General features: G+C 38.0%; 2 protein-coding genes across 3 annotated transcripts in view; both read left to right on the top strand.

Annotated features, from left to right (window-relative positions):
• WDR64 (WD repeat domain 64) overlaps positions 1-20,839 on the top strand; it is a 259,862-nt gene that overhangs the window by 73,670 nt on the left and 165,353 nt on the right. The gene's annotated exons all lie outside the window — the stretch shown is intronic.
• EXO1 (exonuclease 1) lies at positions 1,663-19,650 on the top strand. 2 transcript variants are annotated; one of them, XM_068184945.1, is made up of 13 exons: positions 1,663-1,894; positions 4,205-4,324; positions 5,212-5,335; positions 6,089-6,226; positions 6,447-6,659; positions 7,883-8,070; positions 8,913-9,009; positions 9,597-9,813; positions 10,760-11,015; positions 12,569-13,034; positions 13,545-13,646; positions 17,267-17,460; positions 19,300-19,650. In XM_068184945.1, exons 1-13 carry the CDS (start codon positions 1,734-1,736, stop codon positions 19,439-19,441), a joined length of 2,418 nt encoding a protein of 805 aa, XP_068041046.1. In that variant the 5' UTR covers positions 1,663-1,733; the 3' UTR covers positions 19,442-19,650. The 2 variants fall into 2 exon arrangements, with proteins under 2 accessions (XP_068041046.1, XP_068041045.1); XM_068184944.1 differs by having other exon boundaries at positions 10,739-11,015.

Below are 20,839 nucleotides of genomic sequence, written 5' to 3'. Positions count from 1 at the left end.
TCTGACTACTTTCTTCTGTTGAACTGAAAGCTCGGTATCTTTAGCCAGTTTTAAGTCCAGGTAGCACTACTGAAACCAACAAAGGCTTTGACTCGTGGTATCAAGCTTCTATTATTTTATAGAAGTTAGAAGATGTTATGAGGGTGGGTCATACTGGTTCATACATGGCTGAAGATATTTGTAATAAATTGAATGCTAAGGCATGTTGTGCTAACTCTTAAAGTCCGAAGTACCTATCCTTTCAGGTGAAGGAATTGAAATGGAAATCTGTGCTGGGCAAGAGTTCTGTAGCTCTGGCTTCCTTCAAGGCAAGTTACTTGGCTCCAGTGCTTCTGACTCTGAGGTTCACCTTAGGACTATTTTTAACTATTTTTAATTTACAGAAAATAGTCAAAAGTATTTTTAATTGAATTACACGTAAGATTTTGAATTATATTGGTAGACTACATTGTCCACTCTGATTACTGTTCTTCCCATGAGCACAGCAGCTTGGCAGAAAAAGAAATGTCAGAAGTGACAGAAGAATACATTCTTAAGAGAAGCGAACATAATCCAAATGGATTCTAACTGCAATTGGATTTAAAACTTGTGGAGTGTGTCATATATAGTCAGAATCATGGAGTGAAGAAAGAATTGGCAAAGCAGAATTGCAGAATTCAATTGATATTTTCAATAAAACATCTTATGCTATCACTGTGGCCAAGTTATTTCTATGCATTTCTTAGCTGAGAAATTGTAATTCAGATCTGCTCTTTCCAGAACGCATTGAATTTAAACTTTGCTGTCCACTATCTGGAAACATTGCTTTCTACACTGCTGACTGAGTCACCCACGTCACCGAGTCCAAGTACCTAAGAACTGTACACGCTTCCAAATGGCATGCAGAAAAAGAAACTTCTATCTGGTAGATATTGGCCTGCATTTACACCTTACTGCAATTTTTGGTTTTATTTACGCAAGAAAACCCTTACGATAACTGACAAGAAAAAGGACCTGTATCACATAATTGTAACTTCGACGCTCCGTTCTTACATTAACCCCGCGGTTTCAGTGCTGTAACAATAACATCTGTCCCCCGCTTGATCCCTGGCAGGCAGTGACCCGCGCCAGCCCCTCCCTGCCCCTCCCTTCTCACGGCCTTGGCTACAGTCCATTGTCCTGTTAAAACTCTGCAGGGCCTTTTGATTTACGCGCATTCGGCGTTTATAAACGCCACGTTCCTGTCGCCATCCACGAGCTGTGCCCGCCCCACGCCGACCGCGAGGAACGCCGCGAGGCATGCGCAGCCGCACAGCTGCAGCGCGGGGCACCATGGGCATCGTAGTCCCCGCGCGCGGGGCGGGGCCACCGCGCTCAGCGCGCGCTGCTTGAAAGCCCCGGGCGGCCGCCACGCGCCGCGGCTGAGCCGAGCCGGAGAAGCCGCGATTGCCCGGGCGGGTCGGGCAGGGCGTCCGCGTCCCTCTGTCCCTCTGTCCCTCTGTCCCTCTCTGGCCCCGCTCTCCGGCAGCGCCGGCTCGCAACGAGGTACAGCCGCTCCCGCCGCGTGGGGAGGCGGCCCGGGCCGGGATGCGGGGGGGCAGCCGCAGGAGCTCCTCGTGGCCCTGGCGCGGCCCAGCGCCCCGGCTGTGAGCTGGCCGGGCGGTCCTCGAGCGAAGATCGAGAGTGGCGACCGAGAGCACCGAGCGCTCGGCTTTGTGTTCGCTCCTTTCTTTGTTTCCCCGCTCCGCGGCATCATGGGGATCCAGGGCTTGCTCCAGTTTATCAAGGAGGCTGCTGAGCCTTCCCACGTGAAGAAATACCAAGGAATGACGGTAGCTGTGGACACCTACTGCTGGCTGCACAAAGGCGCCTATGCTTGTGCTGAGAAGCTGGCCCGGGGAGAGCCCACGGATTTGTAAGCCTTTCTTACGTTTAGTTCTAGCCCTTTTAAAACTAACGTTTTGTCAACTTGGTGTTTCTTGAACTAAAAGCTAAGTTACATTAGTTTCGCTTCTTACTATTGATTCTGAATTCTGAGTTGAAGTCTTTTGAAATGGAAAATTTTGGCGATAAACAGCTTTCCAGCTGTGCAAATTAAAAAAAAAATATATATTCAATAATATATTGGGGGAAGACTCTCAAAATATTTTTTGTTAGAATACCAAGGCTGTGTCAGTTAGGTTTTTTATCCTTGCGTGTATGACTCTCAACTATAACCTAATTTCTCTGATGAAATTCTGTACGTGCAATTCTTTAATTTCAAAGTTAATGTTATTTTCAGACACCTTTTTTTTATGCAAAGACACTTTGTAAATACTTCTGTGACAGAGGCTGTAATGATGCCGAGGAATTTTGAGAGATGTGTTGTGCTCTGAATAAGGTGTAAGATTTTTTGCTGAACGTACTACGTTTTTAGTTAAAGTAGCTTTTAAAAAACACACTTACACAGTTACAGTTCTAGGGAAGGAAATGAACAAAAATTGTGGTCATATTTCAGATTCAACTCCACACCTTAGATCAGGTTTGCATTTCTTGCCCTTCTCTGGAAATATGGCTTGAACTGTTGTTTTAGGTTGGATATGGGTAAGGTTGGAAGGGGCCACTGCATGTCATGTCACACAGGCTCCCTTAGAGAACATTACTTGGGGTTGTGTCCAGATGGCTTTCCAATATGTCCAGAGAAGGAAGAGGTTTGAAAACCTCTCTGGCCAACCTGTTTCAGTGCTTGGTTACTTGCACAGCAAGGAAGTTCTACTTATATTCTAGTGGAATTCCCGTGGTTTGGTTTCTGCCTGCTGCCTCTTGTCCTATTGCTTGGCACCACCCAGGGACCCTTGGATCCATCAAATAGTTTCATTGGTGGCAAGAGAGAGTTGATGCTTTGCAAATGGATTCAGATATTTACTGCTGCTTATGTTAAGAACTGTGGAGTTTCAATCTAATCCTGCCTTGAAGGTAGTGGAGGTTCCTGAGAGTTCTGAGAATAGGATACACTTCAGCTGAGGAAAAAATTGACTGTCAGGAGAAGTAGTCATAGGAAACTTTGGAATGGTTGAATTTGAATACATGAGTACTTTATGGGCAAATCTTGTTACCATGCACATATGATCCTAGACTGGCACCGTAACTATAGTGTAGGGTCCTTTCATACTTTAAAAGTCATCTGGATGGAGGTATTTTATAGCTACAGTGCTATGTGCTCCTGTCTTTCAAAAATCAATTCTTTTTCTGTAGCTCTAAGTCTAGTTTCTTCAGTGCTCGTATCCTTGCATTCTAAATGCTTCTAAATCCCATTCTCCTTCTCCTCCCTTCCTCTGTTGATGAGATTACTTTTGCTGTTTTAAACAGTGTCCTTAAACTATTTCTTTTTCTTTGAGCATTGCTGCAATATGCTTGCTTAGTGTTTACAGCAGTTACTAGATTTTAATTCTGTGCTGCTGATAAAACGATCTCATACACATTTGTAGGAATAACAGGTAAGAAGATGAGAGGTTTGAAGGAATAAATGACATCTGGAATGCCTAACAAATATTTTTTCAAGGGATGTGTTTGAAGGCAGTGGATGGTTGCCTCCTGAGCCATATACCATCTTGGCAGTTTGTAGAGAAGGGGAACTTTTCTGTCTTGTGGAATATTTTCAGCGCTGTGCCTGTATTTTTAGTATAGGAAGACAGGTTTGCCTGTCTTGTCCATAGGATATATCCATTATCTGGAGAGAAGAGCAGATAGTTCTACAAGGAGAGATTAAATAACCCCATCACTTCCAACTCTACAAAAGTGCTTTTAGTCTGCCTTTCTGGGGGAAGGTCATGTACTGTGCTTGTCTGCTTCCTGTTTCCCTGGCCTTTGGGAATTAAGTTGCTGAAAGTAAAAAGACAATCCATGTTTTAACTGGTTAAGTTTTTGTCAGTATAGAATCCTAACGTAGCAAAATCAACTGAATTATACTTGAACTCTTACTTCATTTTGTCTGGGAGAGAGGAGCAGTCAACCCAGTTCTGAACTGGGAGGTAGATTGTTTCTCTTGGTAAAAAAATCAACCAAACTTCATTCAAGTGTTCTTAGTTTTTTGTGATACTGGGGGAATGTTCAGCCTGTTATGATTTTTGAACAATAGTTAGTCCTAAATTTACAGTTCTCCTTTCCTGCAACTGGAAAATATGTAATAGACTTGTGATTAACAATGAAGTTTATCTCACTTTTCTTACTTTTGTTGTTGATACAGTTATGTAGCTTTCTGTATGAAATTTGTTCATATGCTCCTCTCATTTGGAATTAAACCAATTTTGGTGTTTGATGGATGTACCCTACCCTCTAAGAAGGAAGTGGAAAAGGCACGACGAGAGTAAGTACTGAAGTGTTATTGATTTGCAAGCAAAGCAGTTTTATCACTACAGTAAAAATCAAAAACCCTCCAACTTCAGCTAGGAAATAAGTTCTGGTGAACCCCGCTGCAATGTAGTGTGATATTCTTTAGTTTACATCTAAAATTGTACAAACTTCTTAGAGGTTTTATTCCAAAAATAGAAATGCACTTCATAAATGAAAGCCATTTTATAAAGGAAGGAAGTAAGCCTTTGAGCAGTAGTTCCTGTCATGTATTAGAGGCTTTTAGTTTACCCGCACTTGTGATTTCTGGACAAAAATATTTTTTCCCAATATAATTTTATACCAAAATAGTACTGCTTTCGACGTCTTTCTCTACAACTGACAAGATAAAGTTGTTTCAAATTTGGGTTCAGGTCCCTATAAATGGGACTTTTCACTGAAGTTATGAGAATTTTTCAGTAGTGGTTGTTATTTATGAAGTCTCATGAGACTCGTGCTTTCTTCAGCATGAAGTGAACAATTTCCGATTTATGAAATTAAGTAAATTAGGTTTTCTGTCCTCTAAATTGATAACTATCTAGTGTCAGATACTCCCAACTCCTGTTAAGTCTATTTTACTGCAAGCTGAGTGGGTGCATTTCTTCTTTTACACTGCTGATTTCAATTCCTATTTGTCAGTGTTTCCTGAGAAAATATTATCAATTTCAGCATTCGAATCTAGTTGTCCTTGTCAATGCAGTGACCTAGGTATTCTTTTGTTTTAAAAAATTATGCAGTAGCCCAGATTTGGGAGGTGTTACTATTTTCCCTCTTTCTTACCTGTCTCTCTTAGTCCCTTCTGCTGTTTGTTCTTTTAAGTGAAAAATAATCTAAGATTGGTGGATATTTTTGTCTTTCTTTTAGGAGGCGTCAAGCCAGTCTTCTGAAGGGGAAGCAATTGCTGCAGGAAGGGAGACTGTCAGAGGCTAGAGAATGTTTTGGGCGAAGTGTAAATATTACCCATGCTATGGCTCATGAAGTTATTAAAGTAAGTTGCCAACATTATTGATAATGCCTGTTTTGAAAAAAATCTCTGCAATAGGTAGCATATCCTACTCAGCATTTTTGTGGCTACATCACTGCCTCTTCTGTATAGAAAAGAAAAGTATTCCCACCTGCTTTGTTTCTAATTGTCCTGCATATTATTGGATTGTGTTAGGCACAATTAACAAGCTTAAAGTTTGTTATGCCTATTTGTATAAATAATAATGATGTGTCAAACAAAAGGCATCTCTTCCTACCACTACGAACTGAATTTGATAACACCTGTTTTACTTTTGCAGCACAAAAAAATAATTTTTTTTTGCATTTTTCCCTTGTCTAGTTTCTGAGCATAGACTACAGAAAAAAAATTTGGCTGATTAAAAATTGTTCTAGTAGTTTTCTGCTATACTTTTAATGCAGTCATAGGGTCTTTATCAAAAAGTATTAAGTTTGTTCTAGTACTGTTCTCTTTTGTCTACAGTATAACTTGCATGAGTTCAAAGTTGTCATCTGTGCTCAGATGCAGTAGTGTTATAGGAAAGGTTGTTTTTGTAAACCAGTGTATATAGATCTAAACTGTTTTAAAGTGGAGTTTTTGGCTATGAAATATTGCACTCTTACAGGGGGCAGGATGGGTATGTGATTAAAAGGTCACGGTTTTGGCTTTTTAATGTAGAGGTTTTTATGCTTTCCAGTCTCTTAAGGTAATTACTGAAAATTAATGCAAAGTACTTGTATGCTTCTTGTTTATGTACAGGCTGCACGAGCCCAGGGAGTTGATTGTATTGTTGCTCCTTATGAAGCTGATGCTCAGCTGGCTTATCTTAATAAGATTGGCATGGTTCAAGCTATAATTACGGAAGACTCTGATCTTTTAGCTTTTGGATGTAAAAAGGTATGGAAGAAAATACTCATAACATTTACCTCTTGCTGATATCTGAAAAGGAGAGTTTGAAGTTGCTAAATATGTTTGATGTATGGATTAACTCTTCTACAGCAAATGTGGGAAACAGAAGAGATGAGAATAGCACTTTGCCTTGTCTTGTTTCCACCAAGTGCAATGAACTGCCTTAGATGGGTGAAAATTATTGGTTTTACTTCCTCTTAACTTTCAGGTGTTTCTGAAAATTGACAAGTTTGGAAATGGACTAGAGATAGATCAAACTCGACTAGGAAACTGCAAACAGCTTGGAAATGTATTTACAGAAGAGAAATTCCGCTACATGTGTATTCTTTCTGGTTGTGACTACCTCCCTTCAATTCATGGAATTGGGTTAGCTAAAGCATGCAAGTTATTAAAATTAGCCAACAATCCAGATATTATAAAGGTAAACTCAGTTTTGCTTTGTGTTTTGTTTTTTGGCAGCCTATATCCATATATACGAAATTTAGCACTCAACTGAAAATATGAAGCTTTCTTGTCTTCCTCCATTTTGAGGAGAATACTAAAAAGTATTTTTACCTGTTTTTAAAAAAAGATACTGACCTAAGCTTATTAATTACTGCTTTCTTCCGCTTCTGCAGATTAGTTATTAGAACTGTTCAATGAACTGTAACTACTGTATAAGTACAGATTTATCTGTGTGAGGGAGGCACAGAGATTAGGAATCCTATTTCATTGCATATGTATGGATATGGATATTTCTATATAAAAAACAGTATGGAAGAGAAGTATGATATGATGCAAAACAAATTCATATAGGGCGTTTTTTTTCATGTCCAATGTATGAAATTAAAACAAATCTCATATTAGGAAATACAGAGACTAAGAGGATGGGAATAACTTCTTCTGTATGGGTAGTAAGGGAGGAGAGAGGGTAAGAGCTAATAAGAATACCTCATGGGACTGTCCTGGAGGCAGGTAAATCTAATCCAGAAAAGCATCTTAATACAGTTTAATTAACTTAGTGTGTTATCTTCTTTCTTAAATTACTTGTGTGTTTTAGTGTATTTATCTTTTTCTCTCACAGACAAAGAACCATGATTTTTAATTTTAAAGTGTTTTGTATCATACAGAGTAGACACCAGAGCAACTGGTTTGGCTTTTGAGGAAGTAAAAGGGGAACTTTGAACTTTTCCCATGCAAATCATTATTTGCTTTGATGTATGTCTGAGCAAAATTCCAGGGTTTATTCTGGTTAGTTTTGCAATTTTTTCCATTAAAAGAACATCCACATATTGCTTATACATCCTGATGATATGAATGATAAAAAATGTGATGTGATCACTAATGATGTGCATTAGTGTAAATAAATACACCTTAAGGAGATTATATGTTTTTCTGATCTCTAATTTTGTATTGATTTATTTATTGAAGGGGATACAAAATTTAAATTGTGTTTTTTTTTGTAATTGTAGACAATTTGAGTGGGAAAAGAATGTATGAAATTCTATTTTCTTTCCTTTCCCTATTTAAGTTGAATCTGCTTGTTGCAGTAGGACACTCATTCTACATTTAATTACAAGCAAAGATAAGTAATATTTGAAATGTATTTAACCTTTCACATAACCTGTTAAAATGAAACAGGTGAGTATTTTCTGTTTTTGACAGGTTATTAAGAAAATGGGGCAGTACTTGAAGATGAATATAACGGTACCAGAAGAATACATACAGGGTTTTACACGAGCTAATAATACATTCCTGTATCAGTTAGTTTTTGATCCTGTCAACAGAAAATTAGTTCCTCTGAATGCATATGGAGATGATATTGATCCAGAAACACTAACTTATGCAGGACGGTATCCTTTGTGTTGAAACGGCAGAATGGGGAAATAAGGGTGAGCTGATGTGGTATCTTACACTTTCCATTGCATCTGTGGTGTACTTAGATTTTTTTTTTTCCCTGCTTTGACTAAAGTCTGGGTTTTCTGCAGTCTTGAACTTTTGTGGGGGTTTTCTTGTTTTCTCCTTTTCTCTGATTTTAATCAATTTTTTTTAAAGTGCAGGGGGTAACTAAATGACCTATTATTGATACAGGCAGCAGTTATTGATCTGGTTGTTTTCTTCAGAAAAAATTTGTTAAATACAGTTTAAATATAAACTGACTGCTTTATGGCTGTCTTGAATTTCTGCCTGTGCTGTGTGCTATAATCTCTTCCAGTTTAATTCTTGCAGTTTGTGCTCAACTCAGTCTCTAATCTTAGCATTTCCTGTTTTACCTGATCCCTCTTCCTATAGAAAAGATAGCATTTTGCCACATCTGTGCAATGTAAATTTCAACATGTAAGATTAGGAAAATGAAGGAAGAGATGGGACTGTTTAAAGTAGTTACTAGCTTTGTGTGTTCGAGCCATCTGATCTCTGGCATTTGCAGAAATTTGGAAGGAGGAAGTTGCTGCCTCTCCTGCTGATAATTGAAGACTTTAATATTGACTTGCATGATTTGCCAAAGACTGCAGATCTATTACAATTGCTGTTACATCAGATTTGAGCCAGGAGTAGTAGTATTAATCCTTTGGGTTAATATTCTAGCCATGCCTTTTAGTGGAAAAATGGGGAAGTGGCTGTTCTAACTTTCATGGCACAGTTGTTGAAATATAATGTAATATTCAGATATTTTCCTTAACTATGATGGGAACAGACATGTTGGTGATGATACTGCTTTTCAAATTGCTCTTGGCAATATTGATATCAATACAATGGAACAAATTGATAGCTATAACCCTGACACGGCACAGGTAACATCTTTATTATGAAGTTAGACATTAAGAACTTGATGTGGGTCTGAATGTTAATGGGAAAATGTGATTGCGTGTTATCCACAAATGAATTGTCAATGAAAGCTATTCTGATATTACAGAAACTGTGTGCTCCCACACACACAGTTCTCATTTTTTTAAAGGTAAAATTTTATTTTTCATGGTATTTGACTTTAATATCTGTTTTACTTTCAGACTTATTTGCTAAGTCCTTAAATCTATTTACAGAAGTAACTGCTTTAAAGAGAAAATTCTCAAAGAGTTTTGGATTTCTTCCAAGAATAATCCAAAATTGTTTCCTGAATAGAAATAAATTTTTAACTTTAAATTTGGTCTGAGATGAGCAGTTAGTCACTTGTGCCATATTGAAATGAAGACATCATGGGAGTGCAACAAAAAGTATGAAAAGCATGAAAATTGTGGGAACAAAAAAAAGGTTTTTGTGGACTATGTCACTAGATGTACAGATGTCAACATTTCCTTCCTTGTATTCTAAGTCAGGAAATCATATATAGAAGGCAAAATTATAAACCTGTGTCTTGTTTTTTAATTGTTTTTTTTTGTAGCCTGTGCAGCAGAAAAGTTGTGGCTGGAATGACCAACGTGATAATCATGTCAATAGCATTTGGAATAGAGAATACAAGTTTGGCCCCGGTGAAGAACCTGCTCCTCCTAAAGTGCATTTCCCAGAGAAACCATTAACCAAAGGCATGGAGAAAATAATTAGTGTTAAAGGACTAAAGCTTGCAGGCAAAGAGCTCTTGTCAAAAAGGCCAAGGAGTGGTATGTTTATATTAAATAAGTATATGAACAACAGTAGAAGGCTGTGGGAAAAGAAAGGCTTTTATCTTGTACTTTATGGTATGAGGCTTTAGAGGCTTAACTCTTGAGTGTTATTGTCTGTATTCTGTTTTCAACAAGCTACAAGACTAACAAGCCACAATATTAAAGCCTATATGATGATTAAGGGTGATGGCAAACTTTCAACAGGACTTGATCTTAACGTTCTTTGGTTTGCTATAAAACTATGGTGGTTTCAATTTAAGGTTATGTTTAATACAAGCTGTATTTTGATATAGTTTTGGTATTAATTTCTATTTTAAAATGGCTTGTGAAGAAGTTAAAGCAGCCTGTTTTTCCTAGCATTGATATTAGGCCAGTCTGAGTATAGAAAAGAAAGAATGTTTTCTGTACTCAGACTGTGCTGCATCTAATCCCCAGTATAGGTGCTCTTTATGCTAAATTTTTCACTTTCTCTAGTGCATCTGTGTTATCTTGTCTTCTATGCTACCTGAGTTATATGTACTCAGATAAAATGCCTCTTCTATTACAAGCCCACAGTTTTTGTTCCTATTGTGCTTTATGTTAAGTGTTTTCCACTGCTTCCTTTGCTTTTTGATTATACTGCTGGAGCTTTCTTTTTTTTCCTTTGGTACTCCAGGTATCTTCCTATTCCCTTGCTTATCAAAGTCTGTAGGTAGTTCAGCAACCTGCCTCTAAACCAAATGTTTCTTTGTAGCTGTTCTGCCTTCGCTCCATCTGCTTTTTCACCAAGTTATTTTTAAGGCTGTGTACTAAAAAACAATGGCATTAAAGACATCTAAACTCTATTTTCTTACCAGATCTTACTAATATGTTTAAGCCTGTGAGTAAATATGTAATGTTTAGCTAACTCATAACTGATTAATTGTAGAATGTGCTTTTACAGTGATGCTTAAATTGTCTTTAGATTCAGAAGAACTCTCAGATGGAGATCTGTTGAAGCAGTATTCATTTTCAAAAACAAAAAAAATCAAGAAGGAAAATGATAATGATGGTCAAGCACAAAAGAGTGTGTCAGCAATACAAAACCTTGATTCTCCAGGAATTTCCATCTCTCAAGAAAGCTCTAACTTCCTACCCAGAGTTAGAAATAAATTTGCTTCCTTTTTACAAAGGAAAAACAAAGAGAAGGATGCAGTAATTGTTCCAGGAACAAGAAGCAGGTATGTTTATGTTACATGTTTTCATGAGTAGCAAAACACTATTTGCTGTCCTGGTTGCTAAAATAGCGTGAATAATGAAAATAGGAAAAATGCTACCTCAAACTTTTTATGCAACCATATTGTACCTCAGCTGAGATGGTGGATCCTTCATGCTAGGCATGCTATGTTTTGGGACACAGATAATGTTCATTTTTTTACTGCTGAAGTGAAGACTGATACTATTCATAGAATGGCTTGGTTTGGAGGGGATCTTACAGTCATCTCATTCCAACCCCCCTGACATTGTCAAGACACCTTTATCTAGATGAGGCTGCTCAGAGATCCATCCAACCTGATCTTGAGCACTTCCAGGGATGGGGTGTCTGCAACTTCTCTGGGCAACCTGTTCCAGTGCACCACCACACTCATGTTCACCGCAAGGTGAAGAATTTTGTCCCAGTATCTAATTTCAGTCTCTTTTAACTTGTCCTGTCACTACGTACCCTTGTGAAAAATCCCTCTCCAGCTCACCTTTAGGCTCCCCTAAAGATACTGCAAGGTGCTATAAGGTCTCCCTGGAACCTTATCTTCTCTAGACTGAACAGCCTGGACTTTCTCAGCTTTTCTTTGTAGGAGAGGTGCTCTGGCTCTGATCCATTTAGTGGCTTGCAAGAAAGTATTCAATATCCCTGGGTATCAAAATTAATTAGGAATTAGCTGGGTTTTTTTTCCAGGTAAAGGACATATGATATATCCCCCCCAAAAAAAGGGTAGCTACTTTGTGGCAAATATGTGAGCAGTTATTGAATATATGGACTTAAGTTGATGGGCTTTTTGTTTATTTCAGTAAAGCTAAACCTGGTCATACTCTGTGACAAATACCTGTTCTTTATCCCATCTCATTCAGCTGATACTATTGATCTCTGCAGCAGCACTTTGAGAACAGGGACTTTGTTAGGGTTTTTTTTTTTTCATTTAGTCCCATTTGGCCATACCTACTTGAATTTGTTTTACAAAACATTATCACAATTAAATCTATTATTGTGTAATTTTTATCCTAAATAATCTGAACATTTTTGAGCAGTGCAATTTTACAGAGCAATCTTAATACCTTAGTTTTAAAGCACACCTTTCTGAGCTGAAAGTTTTGGAAAGTTTTTTTATTGCATGAAAAATTAAGAGTTGTCACTTATGATAGGTTCTTCCCTAAATCTGTGCTCAGTGTTCTCAGGAACTGCTATAGCATAGAAAAAAAGTTATAAGGTTCTATTTTCCTTGATAAGTGGTGCTGAAGTATTTCACTACTAGCTTTATCATTGTTAATATATTCTTAAATGTTGTAGGATTTCTAGATGTTTCTCATTCAGGTGAAGAACCTTCTTAGTATTTCAGTAAAAGAATGCCATTTTTAGAGATGCTTTTCTCTCTGAGGGACTTTTCCTGTTGCCAAAATAATTTGTCTGCAAGGATACCTTGCAAATAAAATTGATGGATAGAGACAATGATGCAAATGAGTATGTAATCATCAATAACTTTCTTCTCCCATGCTTTCACTTTTTTTTTTCCTTTTTTAGGTTTTTCTGCAATGATGCAGTTATGTTTGACAGTAGAGCAAAGAAGGAAGGTAGTGCCCTAACTGAGGATGCTGAGCAGGATTGCCAGAAACAGGAAGTAAAACATGTAGCTGAAGATGTTTCTAGGTTTTCAGAAACTGAAAAATCATTACAGAAGGCCTTTACACCTCCTGGACAAATGCAGAAAAGTTGTTCCCAGTGGTTTAGCAGCCTCAAAAGTAACTCAGGAAATCTTCGTCCATCTCAAATTGTATTTTCAGAGCAGTTTCACCATCAGAGAAACAACTGCATTGTATCCCAGGAAGATCAGATTAATGTGGCAGTATGTGATGAATCAGAGGAAGAGTCCTCCCCCTTAATAGAACTGGAACAGTCATCACAGCCTCATGGGTCTTGTGAGCCATCAGAATGCAGTTTGGAGTCTTCAGAAATCCTGCAAGTATCCAGCAACAGCTTAGATGCAAAGGTAAGAAAATTGGACATTGTTTCAGCATTCGTTTTCACATTAAATTATAAAAGAAATTATTCAGTGAAGTCTCCTTTTCAGAATGGTGTCCTACAGATGATGTAGCTTGTGCTAACAAAACTTACCTCTAAAAAGAATCACAAGATGATCATATTCTTGTCAATGCTTAACATAATTGTACAGAATGGATTAACACACTAGCTTAAATAAAATCTGTTCTCTGTTATTAGTTTGTCTTGTCTTTGCTTTTATGAGGCACTGCTATCACTGCAGTGCCTCATAAAAGCACCTGGTAGGTAACCTTTTGTTCTCTGCTTTTAGTCCCTGAAGTGCTTTCAGAAGCATATGCATGCCCTTGTAGTGCTGCTTGCTAAAAGACAGGTTTTTCTAGGAGTTCTTAGAACTGCTGAAAACATCGTAGCTTAAAGTATATACATGTAGCTATGAAAACATATATTGTGTGTACAAAAAGACAACCTGTTTTAAAACCAGATCAATTTTCTCTTGAAGGAATCTGATTCTAGTTCAAAACTGAATGATGATCAATGTTCTCTGTCTCTGCTGTTTTCTGCTGTTCAAGCTAACAAAAAAAATACAATCATAAAGACCAAGGTAAGAATTCTTTTAATTTTATGAGCTTTACTAAACTTTGAAAATCAGTTCCTACTAGTTCATTTTAGAACTTGTAATGAAAGACTTAGGCAATGCAAATGTTGACAAGACAAAACTTTATTCTTGTTCATCTACCCTGGAGTTGGGGTGAAATTGAAGACTGTAGATGTTGATAATTTGGATTTCAGCAAGGCCTTTGACTCTGTCTCCCACAGCATACTCCTAAATAAGCTGGCAGCCCGTGGCTTGGATAGGAGCACTCTGTGCTGGGTTGGGAGCTGGCTGCATGGCCGGGCCCAGAGAGTGGTCGTGAATGGTGCTGCATCCAGCTGGGGCCAGTCACCAGTGCTGTCCCGCAGGGGTCTGTGCTAGGGCCAGTTCTGTTTAATGTTTTTATTGATGATATGGATGAGGGTTTAGAGTCTTTCATTAGCAAATTTGCAGATGACACTAAGCTGGAAGCGTGTGTCGCTCTGTTAGAGGGACGGAGGGCTTTGCAGAGGGACTTGGAACGGTTGGATGGATGGGCAGAATCTAATGGAATGAAGTTCAATAAGTCCAAGTGCCGTGTCCTGCACTTTGGCCACAATAACCCCCTGCAACATTATAGGCTGGGGACGGTGTAGCTGGACAGTGCCCAGGAGGAAAGGGACCTGGGGGTTCTGGTTGACAGCTGAACATGAGCCACCAGTGTGCCCAGGTGGCCAAGAAGGCCAATGGCATCCTGGCCAGTATCAGGAATAGTGTGGCCAGCAGGAGCAGGGAGGTCATTCTTCCCCTGTACTCGGTACTGGTGAGGCCACACCTTGAGTGCTGTGTCCAATTCTGAGCCCCTCAGTTTAGGAAGGACATTGAGATGCTTGAGCGTGTCCAAAGGAGAGCAACGAGGCTGGTGAGGGGCTTGGAACAGAAGCCCTGTGAGGAACGACTGAGAGAGCTGGGATTGTTTAGCCTGGAGAAAAGGAGACTCAGAGGTGACCTTATCACTCTCTTCAACTTCCTGAAGGGTGGCTGTGGTGAGCTGGGGGTCGGTCTCTTTGTCTGGGCAACAACAGATAGAACAAGAGGACACAGTCTCAAGGGAGATACAGGCTAGACTTAAGGAAGATACAGGGAGATACAGGCTAGACTGTAGGAAGTTTTTCACAGAAAGAGTGGTCAAATACTGGAATCATCTGCCCAGGGAGGTGGTGGAGTCACCATCCCTGGATGTGTTTAAAAAAAGACTGGATGTGGCGCTTGGTGCCATGATCTTGTTGAGGTGTTAGAACATGGGTTGGACTCTATGATCTTAAAGGTCTCTTCCAACCTAGAAAATTTTGTGAAATTCTGTGAAAATATAAACACCTATAATTGATAACAGAGTTACAACTTGTTTGGGGATTTTAAACACTTCAGTGTAAAGTAAACCAAGATAAGGCAAGAAAATCTATTTCAGGTTTTATGCTATGAATTGCAGTAATGTTCACAGTCCAGATAGTCACAAGATGCAACTGTAATTTGACTTCTCTGTGTTTGCTTGTATATAAAAGAATAAACTTATGTTCCTTGTATTTGGAACACTTCTAAGAGCTTAATATATTTGTCTAGTTCATAACTTCTAAGACTTTAACAGCTCTGATTCCTTTGGTGTTGTCATTAGTTTTGGCCAAATGATGTAAGAGGCAAATGTTTTCTATGTATGCCCCCTAGTAAGTTTTCATGTACACAGACTAAAACTCACAAGCTTCTCTCTGCCAGGCAAGAATATTGTGTGTTTTGTAAAATAGTGACATCTTGTGGTTATTGTTAGGAACTTATTTGTTAAGGAACAAGTTACATTTGTATTTTGGAACATTAACATTTTTCCTGCTTTTCCTCAACTAGACTGAGCAAGGAAATCATCCTGGCATTCAGAATTTTTATTACTTTTGTTTTAAGGCTGTGTTTAATGTTTTATATTATTTTGTTCATCTTAGAAGGTATATTGGGAGAATGAATATATTAAATATTGGGGGATCACATTATGGAAGTACTGACGTAATATAAGCATCGTGTAAAAACAAAATTTCAGCATGCTTGGAGCCCTTCATGAAACAAAAACTGCTGAAAATCTGTGAGGACTGTAGGGTTAGTTTAAAGCAAGTGGCTAGTAGGAGGATTTCCACCACTTATTTCCATGGCCATGAATTCTCCCTTCTTCTGTTATGTGCTGGGAATAATAAAGAATTACATCAGAAAACTGGCTTGACCAAAAAGTAACCTGACAATAACAAGGAAAAGGTCAGTCATATTGTAACTTGGGCCAACACAGGCTCTTGGGACTCCAGAGAGTTGTTGCACCAGTAAGACCAGGGGAGAGGCAAGGTAGAGATAAGGAGCACCACTTCTGGTTCAGTTTTCTTTCAGAATTTATTAAAATCTTGTTAGGATATTTATTAGGATCCTGCAAGTGTAAAACTAGGGAAGTGTTTGCTGGTGTTAAAAACAGCAGAAGATACCTAGATGCCTAGCTGTCAACCCAGCACTACCATGTTCACCATTGAACTGTATCCTGAAGTGCCATATCCATACAATTTCTGAACACTTCCAAGAATTGTGATCCTGCCACTTCTCTGGGCAGCCTGTTCCAATGCTTTACAACCCTTTGCAGGAAGAAATTTTTCTTAATATCCAAACTAAACCTCCCGTGGTGCAACTTGAAGTCATTTCCTCATATCCTATTACTAGTTGCCTGGAAAAAGAGGCCAACCCCCATCTGGCTACACCTTCCCTTCAGGCAGTTGTAGAGAGTGATGAGGTTGCCCCTGAGCCTCTTTTCTTCAGGCTAAACCCTCCCATCTCCCTCAGCTGCTCATCATCAGACTTGTGCTCCAGACCTTTCACCAGCTCTATTGCCTGTCTCTGGACTCATTCCAGTGCCTCCAATGTCTTTCTTGTAGATAGGGACCAAAACTGAGCACAGAATTTGAGGTGTAAAAAATGTGTGTGGTGGGGGATGGCAAAATGCCATGATGTTTCAGAAAGAACTAAGCTATGAATTTTCTTTGAAGAAAAGGCTGCTGAGATGTTTCAATTTAAATCTGGTCGCATTTAAGAGAGAGATTCTGCCCAAGCATAGCTTTTCTGAGGTCCTGTTATAGAAATTGGATAAGAAGGTCCAGCTAGAGGTCTAAGGATCCTTGGGGTCATTGTACTGTTACCTGTGCTCTTGCTTGTGGCTCCATCTTCATGAAATCTGAGTGAAACTTGCAGGGAGTGATACCAGAGAGTTGCTGCTCTTAAAATTCTAAAAGATGGCATTACATGAGAGCACAACAAATAGTCTTCAAATAGATGAAAAAGTAACTATTCAGTAGGATTTAAAAACTGAATTCGAAAGAAATGAGTATTTACAGCTTTAGTGTGAAGACTTATGAAAGTGGGTTTGCCAGTTCTTACAGCTTCAGTACGTCTTGTGTTTGAGACAATATTTTTTAGATTATAGACTATCTAAATATACTTTGTTGTGGCATTTCCAATTTCATTATCTCAACACAATGTAAACCACTATTTTTTTGATTATAAGCTTTGCAGCATGGTATCTGTTGCTTGCAGGTTGTCATTTTTACCATGTGTACTACAATATTAAAATCCCACAGGTTCCTGGATTACGTAAATCCAGTAATATAAGGTCACATATGGCAACAAAGCTCAAGCCATTGATACCAGCTAAAGTAAGTGGACTAAGCAGGAAACTGTCACCTATGCAGAAGAGAAAGGACTGTGATACTGAAAATAAGCTGGAGCTGCAATCCACTATTGGGGAACTCTGGAAAAGCTTCCAATTTAAAAGGTGAGTTGCTTTAACCCTTTATTTAGTACACTGCATGCTTTTTTCCCAAAGAAACAACTTTCAAAACAGACTCTACACATGTTATCCATACAATTCAATAAGGATAACAGTGCAGGATTAGATATTTTCTACATACAATTTATAACTTCCTAAGCTTGATGTAAACATGAAGCATGGTTTTTGGTAAATATATTTTTATAATTAGTTTTTCATCTAACCAGGAAGAACTCTCAGCGAAAATTCACTTACTGAATTTCATTGATAATTACATTTAGTTTACCATCATTTATATGAAAATTATTGCCATTGTTTGCCATCAAACACCAAAAATCATTTCTTGACCTAAATGCAAAAGCTGCATTAAAATTGCTAAATTTAATTGAGTACGAGACTGCTTCTATTTAACTCTGTGTCACTCACATTTGGAGATGGCTGATTGTCAGAAGTATTCTGCTTTCAAGATGATAGTGAACTGATGGAATGTTTCTGTTAGCTGGGGTTTCTGGTTACAAGAGACATTCTTGCACACTATAAAATGCTGTTGCTCTTCCTTGTGGAGATGACTTGTCTAAATTGAAGTTTCTGCAAATAGCTTCAAGGTTTGAATTTGAAGGGCAACTATTATTTCTAAAAAGCACAACAGAATCTGAAGTGTAGTTATTCTAACTTACACTATCTCCATGGGCTCAGATAAGAACTCCTGGTGGCAAAGTTTTCCTAGCTTTAAGTAGCAATCTCAACTTTGAATAAATAAGCCTTATTTAAATAAAATTATTTTCACTAACTTGAAACCAAATGGGAGTAGGACAAAAATATTCTTTGCACTGAGTAATAAATGTTGATTGATATTGGTGAGCATGTGTTAATTCAGGTGAATGTATTTTAGTAAATTTGGGCCTTAGGGTAGGTTATTATAAACATACAACTGTTTTCTTTTTAAAAAAATATGACTTATAGCATTTACATTTTTAGAAATTTTACTTATTTATTATCTTCCTTATGGGGTGTGAGAACGACAGACAGTTTCAAAGAGGAAGTGAAAGTGTTTCTGTATTTATTGCTTGACCTCTATTTGGTCTGACCAGGGTTGCTCACAGGGAGAAAATTCATAAATTTGGATTTATCAGAATACAGGCAGGTAGAACAGTGTGAGCCTAGGTGGCACTCTCTGCTGATGGTTGCAAGACTTGGCTCCCACCATGCACATTTTATCCATCCAGTTTTGGTTGGTTTGTAACCTCTGGGTGTTTATACTGGGGATATATATTTTTCTATTACTTCTATGTAAGCAATAGTTTATTAGCTTTTAGGGGATATTTTTTCCTCAACATATTTCATAAATTGAGTTTTTTACTGCTAGAAATCGCTTAGCTCTTTTTTTCCCTCAGATTTTAAGATGTTTCTAAATTAGCCTTATGTTTTAACAATTATGTTAACTTATGGCAAATACATTATGTGGGACGCTAACCAGTTCTGCCTCAATGTCAGGGCTCACAGGAGCAATGAAGTGCTCCTACATATAAAACTACACTTATTCAGAAGACTTAAATGTTAACGAGGCATGTACTTCCCGAAGTAGGATGGGGTACGTACAGTCTTTCATAAATAAAGCTAGTAGCTATCATTCTGTCACTTTCAGTTATTTTGTTCAGTTGTACTGAAATTGAAATTAAAACAACATCAGAAATTTTTATTTTTTACTTATTCATAGGTGGAGTGGGTAGTTAGGTGAGGGGTCTTTCTTTGTTTTAACCTGTATATTCTTACAGACCTGTGGTGAGAAACACGAAATATCATAACATTCTTCGGTTTTGTTTTGTCTTTGGTTTTTTTGTGCAGAGAGTATGAAAAACTTCCTTCCTGTAGAAAGTCAGATCCTTTGTCTCCAATCAAAGATAATATACAGCTCACTCCAGAAACAGAAGAGGAAATCTTTAATCATCTGGAACGTAGTCATGTTCAGAGAGCTATATTCAAATGAACTGCATGCTGTTCATAATGGGATGGATTTTTAATCATTGTCAAAATTTACCTTTTGGATATTTCATCAATATATAAAAGATAGTTTGAAAACCAGCAATGAACTTTAGTCTGACTAGTGATTTATCATCTCTTTTATAAAAGCGTGAATTCAAAGGTACAGTTCTGTACTGACTGGAATAAAATAATTCAGATTTCTCTGTTCTCTTATTCGAAGTCTCCATGCTAAATTTTTCTCGCAACACTTTTAGTTGCCCCTGGGCATTTTATGTAGGTCTCACATACAATCCAAGTTTCTGCAAGAGCAGCAGAACAAGTTTGTGTCTTAATTTGTGATAATTAATATTTTTTGCCTCTTCCTTTTTTCCTCTTGAAGCTAATCTGGCTTCAATACAGGTTTAAGACTGCTGTTAAGTGTGCATAACAGTCTGCAGTATACTTCCAGCAGTCTGATAACTATTTCTTTTCCCTAGAAGGTAAGATTTGCTCTCTTGACACTTGGCTTTCTGTTTGGTTCAGTTGTGTTGGTGGTAGGAATAACTGGGTGTCTGCAGAAAGGAATATCACAAATATCTGGTCCCCAAATTCTCACATTAATAGAAAGCAATCCAAAAAAATATAATGTATTCTTCTGTTTAACATGTCTATTTCACATTTATATTCTTCTCCAGCAACAGACACGCAAAATGCTGGTCCTCAGAGTCAGGGTTACAAAATAGCATTGTCATCACAACAGGCCAAGCTTCAGTATTCAACTAAAGGAAAAGAATGCAGGAGACTAGAGCCCTTGCTGTCTTTGACTCCATTACCATGAAATAGTATGATGGGATTTCAGATTTCTACCTTGCAAATCAAGATTTGAGTCACTGTAAAGGTATGTTTGAAACTTTCCTATTTTTAGGAATGGATAATATTTCTGCAGCAGATGAAGGTACAAAAAGATATCTTAACCTGTGAAATATATATTTTCCATTCCTGAGATTAATGCTTTCCCTCAGCCTTTGAGCTTCTTGCAAGAGTTTCAAGTTTGAAATTACCTATGAGAGGCAGAGGTTTTTAGGTTGCATTGTACTTTTTTTTTCTCTCTAAGACAATTTCCATCTATGAAACTGAAATGAGCAGCTGAATTAAATTACAAAGAAGCTGCTTAAAAGAAAAAATTGATCCCTAAATTTGTGGGATCAGCCCTCTTATTTCTATATTTGTGTTGAAAGTATGGGGAACAAGGAATGGAAGCAATGATGCTCTAGGACAGGCTTTTTCTCATATGTGCACCACTAGAAAATTCCTACCACTGAAAAGCAGTATTTTAATGTTGATCTTCAGTGAGAACTATCTCAGGTAAGATGTTACAAATGCAGGCCAGGGATAAATGTTTGTGTTTCCAGTAATAGAACTG

This window comes from Anomalospiza imberbis, chromosome 3, assembly GCF_031753505.1.
Source record: "Anomalospiza imberbis isolate Cuckoo-Finch-1a 21T00152 chromosome 3, ASM3175350v1, whole genome shotgun sequence".
Lineage (NCBI taxonomy): Eukaryota > Metazoa > Chordata > Aves > Passeriformes > Viduidae > Anomalospiza > Anomalospiza imberbis.
Note: the sequence above shows the minus strand (reverse complement) of the source record. Positions and strands in the feature narration are given on the sequence as shown.